Consider the following 6,740-nt stretch of genomic DNA (forward strand, 5'->3'; position numbering starts at 1 on the left):
GGGAATGAGACGGCCACACGGTGTCTGCACATCATTTGATTTCTACGTTTAACACTTGCCTCCCCACTGCACACTTCCCCCGATCTCTGCTGGCTGTTGATCTTCACAAGACGCGTGCTAGAAAGAATTAGGGAAGGGAGGGAACACCAGAACCAATAGTGATGACCCAACTCATTTTAAAAGCGATTTAACCACGATAAAAAAAGAAGAAAATGTTCTAAAATTGATTAGGGTAATGATTATATAGTTCTTCTTGATATGATTGAAGTATTGAATTGTATGATGATGTGGATTATGTGCCAATACTGTAAAAAAAAAAATTAGGGAGCCGTGCTTTATCCGCCCTCGACAGAACCAGCCCTGGTTCTCAGTGGCCCGACAGCTTTGTTGGGGTTTTCAGAACCAGTCGGAGAGAGGGGGCCCTGTTCTTAACTGGACAGTTCATGCCTCCCTACTGACCGGTAGCTCTCTGCCATTCCGAGAGACTTTTCTGCTGGTTGGCCTCCCAGGGGAGAAGTGGAGGGGTGGGGTGGGGGTGGGAATCCTAGTTTGCACATTTCTTTTTGGGAAGCAACATTCCAGAGAGGAAGTGAGCCAGACACACAGCTAGAAAGCACGGCTCTCACTCCTCTGGAGAACACTTGGCAGGAGGGCGCACCGTGGGGCTCTTGAGAGCCTCCTACTACAGGCGAGCGCAAGTCAATAGCAGAACAGGGGAACCCAGCAAGTGGTAACTGGGACACTCTGGGAGTTCACAGACCTGCCCGGGTCGGGACAGAAACACGTGGGCCCTTTCCCTTTCCCCAGGGAAGTCTACCCCAAACTGGGACCATGCCAAGGTTTCTTTGTCCAGGCTTCTAAATGAGAGAGATGTGAGCCTGCCTGGAAGGAACTGCCCTTGTGCCTTCTGGTTGGTTTTCTCATGTTCTGTCTCCATTTCTAGCTCGGCTACCCTCCCCTCCATGATGAAGTGCATCGAGGTAAACAACGGTGTCGACAAGCGCATCAGCAGGTTCATCCTCCCCATCGGGGCCACCGTGAACATGGACGGGGCCGCCATCTTTCAGTGCGTGGCCACGGTGTTCATCGCCCAGCTGAACAACGTGCAACTCAACGCCGGGCAGATCTTCACCATCCTGTGAGTGCCCCTCCCCCTCTCCCTTCACCGTGTGGAAACAGGACGATGCGAGCTCCCTGCCAGCCAGGTGGGCTGTCTCTGAGGGGCCCAGCTGACAGCATGTCTGACTGAGCGGGTGTCCAAGCCCTGGCTGGAGTGCTTGGCGTTTCTCCCGGGCGCTGCACTAATGGCTGGCCCTGCTTCGCCATCCCGCAGAGTGACCGCCACAGCGTCCAGTGTTGGGGCAGCAGGCGTGCCCGCTGGAGGGGTCCTCACCATCGCCATTATCCTGGAGGCCATCGGGCTGCCCACGCAGGACCTCTCTCTGATCCTGGCCGTGGACTGGATTGTGTGAGTAGCCCGTCCCAAGGGGGCCTGTGGTTGGGAGATCAGATCTGTCCTGCTAGAGCCTGGCCCCCTGCTAGGCCTGAGGGCGGGGCCAGCAAACCAAACTGACTGCTACTGAGTCTTTCCGACTCTCAGCAAGACTACAGGACAGAGCAGAACTGCCCGCAGGGGGTTCTGCAGCTGTCGATCTTTACGAGAGCAAAAAGCCTCGTCTTTCTCCCACAGAGCAGCTGGTGATTTCAAACAGCTGGCCTGTGGATAGCAGCCCAACAAGTAACCCCTATACGGCACCAGGTATCCTTTGGGCCACACAGAGAAACTTAAAAGAGGGTCCTTGCCTCATGCAGGCGTGTCCTGTTGAATCAAATCCCCGTGAAATAGCGCCATTACTGAGCACTTGCTGACAGCACCCTAAAAGGTAGGGGGTCCCAGAGCCAGGCCGGGGCTCTCGGGGTAGGTAGGCCCAGGGACCGGAAGGGTCTTTGGGAGTGTTGGCAGCTCAGGAGAGTAGTCGTTGCAGCTGTGATCCTTCAGGAATGCTGGCCCTTGGCTGGGAAGAGCCCAAGTGTGGTCTCTGAGCAGAGAGGAGATGAACACGCCCAATCACAGGGGCTCGGGCTTGGGCTCCTAGACAGGAGGGGAGGGAGGACAAGGAGCCATAATCCAGACCACCTGGGCCTCTGTGAAGATACAGACCTGTGTTTGCATGTCAGTGCCCTGAGTTTCATGCCAGCTTTGAGCTGTATTATTGGGAAGGATGGCCGAGACACTGACATTGAGCGCTAGGGAGCATAGCGCTGAACACGGAGCCCTGCCGTCTGGAGGCCTGGGTTCAAATTCTGGCATCACTCTGGAGCCCCCAGGCAATGTTAACTGTTCTGTGCTTCAAGTTTCCCATCGATACACCGGGAACAGTATGAGGACGCTTCAAAAAGTTTGTAGGAAAACGTCTTTATCCTGTATTTCCAGTGTGCAGGCCCCACTGTGGGAGCATCTCCACCAGGGCTGTACTGGCGACAGTAGGAGTTAGTGCATGCGCCATGCACAGAACAGGAGAATGGGACACGCAGTAGCTAGCGGCCATGGCCAAGCCAGGGAGCGCTAGGAATAAGGTAGCTGAGAGCCAAGCCCCTGCGCTGGGCTGGGCTCTGCCTATAGTCATTGGGAGTGGTCCTTTCCAGCTTGATCTTTTTCTTCCCTAAGCCTTGGAGCCTTAAAGGAACCAAGGGCCCTTAGGGCCCCTCAGTGCGATGAGCGGGAAATGTGCGGCAGAGAGCCCCTCGGTCCAGACAGCTCCTCAGAGGGCACATCCCTCCGCTCAGAAGTTGGGCAGGACCAGAGCAGGCGGTCCACAGCCCTAGCTCCTTCTCAGCCGCCTCTTCTGCACAGGGACGTGGGCGCAGCCAGAGCAACCTGCCACGGCAATGGCCTCTGATGCATTCCCAGCCTCCTCAGCGCCCTGGGGCAAGTTCACAGTCTCCCCCTCTTCAGAACGGCACAGCAGGGCCTGTGGCTGCCGGGGACTGGAGGGTGGCCACTAGGCTCATCTCTGGACAGAGGAGGGACCCTCCGGCCGGGAGGCCGTGTGGGCGAGCAGCCGTGAATGCACGTGAAGATGACACAGTAACAGCAGCGCTGGGGGGGGGGGGGGGAAGAGAGGCCTTCCCACCGTATCTTGAGTGGGTGCAAACCAACCAACCAGACACAGAGCAGTGTGTGCTCTCCTCTCAGTTATAGGTAATTTCTACACAGCGGCATTCTGCCTGAAAACAGACAAACCCTCGTACTCAAAAAGGACTGACCCGAAACAGATCCGAACGTTCCCTCTGACTTGGGGTTGGGAAGTATAAGCACATGACTTTGGGGTCGGTCTTTATACTTCTCTGTTTTTTAGTTTTTTCCCGGTTTTCTGCAATGTCAGTGGATTACTTTGATAAGAATACCCCCTCCCCCGGCCCCCCAAAAAACAAAACCATTGTCATTGAGTCAGTTTTCACTCATGGTGACCCTTTGGAACAGGGTAGAACTGCCCCTGTGAGTTTCAAAGACTGAACCCCTTTCTGGGAGTAGAGCGCCCCTTCTTTCTCCCACAGAGCAGCTGGTGGTTTCAAACTGCTGGCCTTCCGGTTAGCCGTCTGACTTGCCAACACGCTGCCTCCGGGGCTGCCTTTTGTTAGAGTCAAAAATGTTTATGGAAAATCCATGTGGTGTGAGGGAGGCAAGGCCGCCTATCTCAGGCTCTCCGGGGAGCAGTCGCTTCTCCGTGGCTCCGGGCTGGCTCCCCGGAAGCTGCCGGGCAGGGCCGGATATCACACCTGCCGTTTGCTCTTTTCCCACCAGGGACCGCACCACCACCGTGGTGAACGTGGAAGGGGACGCCCTGGGCGCGGGCATTCTCCACCACCTGAACCAGAAGGCCGTGCAGCAGGCGGAGCAGGGGCTGTGCGAGGTGAAGGTGGAAGCCGTGCCCAACAGCAAGTCGGAGGAGGAGACCTCTCCGCTGATGGCACACCACAACCCTGCCGGCCCTGCGCCCGGTGCCCCCGAACTGGAGTCCAAGGAGTCGGTCCTGTGATGGGGGCGGGGACACCCCACCCTGTTAGTCCAGCGGCCGCACCTGGAAGACCGCCCTCACCTACGTGAACCTCCCACCTGAGCTTTAGCCCACCAACCAGTATGTGGTTGGTTTGGCACTGGACTTCCTAGCGGGGCTGGTTACCCAGGACCAGGCCCCTCTGTGACATTGGACTTGACCCAGGCCCAGCTGCAACTGTGTTTCACAAGGAATCTGTCGGAAATACCCCCTACAGCCGCCAGACTCCCAGAAACAATGAACTCATGAGGAGCTGGTGGGACTAGCTGGGGGAAAACACAGGTGTGTTCTTCTTTGTCCCGGGTCGGCTCTGCACCTGCATGGCGGGCAAGCTGGGCAGATCTTGGGGTTCCCCGTCACCTCTTGTATGGTAGTAATAGGAAAAACTCCCAAATTCTTAACCTTGGCTGGACTTTACTGAGCGGGCACTGGATGTGCATGGGAAGTGGGCTGTAGCCAGGTGGGGTTGGGTGCAGGGCTGCTGTCCAGATGGGGGTAGGAGGTGTGGGGTGCAGGCCATTGGTGCAAGCTCACCAATGCTTACACCAAGAGCTTACGCAGTGTAAGCGCTGGGGCCCCAGAGGGCAGGGAATGCAGGCCAGCCCTGAGCCTCTGACAACGCTGGAGTTTCACCCAGTCACCTCTGATTTGGTGTCTGGCCAGAGGGAGGCTTTTGTTTCTTGGTGAGTGGGGGTGGTGTGGGGTGCGGGTGGTCATCACACTCGACACCTTCATTGGCTTATGGGTGCATTCTCCATCCACCTAGCCCAGTGGTTCTCAGTCTTCCTGATGCCTTGACTCTCATACAGTTCCTCACGTGTGGTGACTCCCCCTCCCCTTCCCCCTCCCCCTTCCCCAACCATAAAATTCTGTTGCTACTTCATACCTGTCATTTTGCTACTGTTGTGAATTGGGCAACCCCTGGGAAAGGGTCGTTCGACCCCCAAAGGGGTCACAGCCCACAGGCTGAGAACCGCTGACCTAGACCTTCCTTAGAAGCCACACTGCAGCAACAAAAAACAAACACCCCATCTAATTGAGGTGGCGGATCCCCACCCCCCCGGACCCCTGGCCTCACCGATTTCCACGGAGCCTGCTCTCCCCTCCTGTCATTGTATCCACGTGGAAAACTCTTTAAGGGAAACGGTCCGCCACTGGCCAGCAGACTTGGCTTTAATCTAGTTTGTGTGTTTTGGTTCTTCCCCAATCAAGAAGTCGGTGGGTTTGTGTGGCTGTTGGTGTGACCCTCACTCAGCAAGTCCTGGGGCCTCACTCTCCCCCATTTGTAAAATGGGGCTCATGTCACCTGCCTCCGACCTACCTCACAGGGAGACGGTGGGGCACACCGCCAGAGCCCGTGCAGGTGGCCACCTCGCTGTGCGTCTCCAGTGCCAACACCCAGCTGCCTTCCTCCACGGGCCTCGTGCCCACGGCAGACGGCTTGTATGAGCGGGACTCGGTCCTCCGTGCCCACGGGCACACTTCTTACTCCGCCAGCTCTGTAGCACCAAACGTAGCCCCTCCTGATGATCGAGTACGTACTTAATGAGCTCGCCGCCTTCCTCTTTTCTGGGTGCCAGACCTTGCCGTGACTCCTCCCACGCTATAGGTACTGCTTCCTACTCCCCCCTCCCCTCCAGCCATGAAAGACCTGATGTTCCAGCCTCGTTCACCCCAAGCCACCCAGGCGTTACAGAAGAGCACCTCTAGTTGAGTGGGGGCCGCTGACTCTCAGTGTGAAAGACAGAGGTCTGCCTCTGAGCAGAGCTGCTGGGGAGAAGCCCTGTCCCCTGGGACGAATGCCCAGCCCTCTGGAAACCCGCTAAGCCACTCCAGGCCCCGGGCACGTATGCGGGCGCAGGGGTGGAGAGCGGTCTGGAATCGTTGGCTCTCAGCCTAGAGCTTGTTGGGAACACCCTTCCGTGTCCACGGTTTGGCTTTGTTCCCAAACAGCAAGTGAGCTTTTGGTGTCATTCAGCTTCAGGGGACCACCTCCCCACCTGAAGGGAGTTGTTGCCTCTTCAGGAGGGTTTGCGTGTGGAGAGAAGAGCCTAAATCTCCCTGAGGTGGGAATCCAGCTTCCTGGTTTCCCCAAGTTGAAAGGGTGACGGGGTCCAAGGGGGACAGAGCCTCACCCTTCCTGGAGCTTGGACAGTCGACCCCCTGCGCTCTCAGAGGCAAGAAGAGGCTCTCACTCCTCCCCTGCCCCCCACCCTGTTTGGGAGATCCACAGCCAAGAGAGAAGTCAGTGGGCTGGGAATCACCGGCCTGGGGAAACCCCATTTCTGGTTGTCTGAACACATCTCCCCAGCTAGTCTCCTAACATGCTATCAATGCTGCCCAAACGCTGTTCATTTCTGCCTGCTTTGTATGTGTGACACCTGCCTTACAACATAGCACAGTCCTCCAAAAGAAAAAATACAGTGTTTCTACTGGGATCTGCACAGCTCCTTTATTTTCTTTAACTCTTCAGAAGAGAGATTTACCGATGTAACTGTTGGATCTTCCAGCGGTGGCCTGAGATAACGGAATTTCTCCCCTTCTTTCAACACACCTGAGCCCCTGCAGCAGGTGGATATGCCAAGGTGGCCCAGGCTGCAGCTGGGCATCGCAGGTGCATCTCTGGCAGCCAGCTGGAGGCTAGGGAGCATTGCGTGGCCCATGGGCTCCTCAGGCAGCAGC

At 56.8% G+C, this 6,740-nt stretch overlaps 1 protein-coding gene across 1 annotated transcript in view; it reads left to right on the forward strand.

The window, feature by feature from the left end:
• Nucleotides 1-6,496, forward strand: part of SLC1A4 (solute carrier family 1 member 4) — a 28,754-nt gene extending 22,258 nt beyond the window's left edge. The window contains exons 6-8 of the mRNA XM_075535198.1: nt 944-1,138; nt 1,334-1,468; nt 3,806-6,496. Of these exons, the coding sequence (XP_075391313.1) occupies nt 944-1,138; nt 1,334-1,468; nt 3,806-4,040 (565 nt within the window). The 3' untranslated portion in view covers nt 4,041-6,496. The remainder of the gene's footprint in view (nt 1-943; nt 1,139-1,333; nt 1,469-3,805) is intronic.
• The last annotated feature ends 244 nt before the right edge of the window (nt 6,497-6,740 follow it).

Source organism: Tenrec ecaudatus, chromosome 17 (genome assembly GCF_050624435.1).
Source record: "Tenrec ecaudatus isolate mTenEca1 chromosome 17, mTenEca1.hap1, whole genome shotgun sequence".
Taxonomy (NCBI): Eukaryota; Metazoa; Chordata; class Mammalia; order Afrosoricida; family Tenrecidae; genus Tenrec; species Tenrec ecaudatus.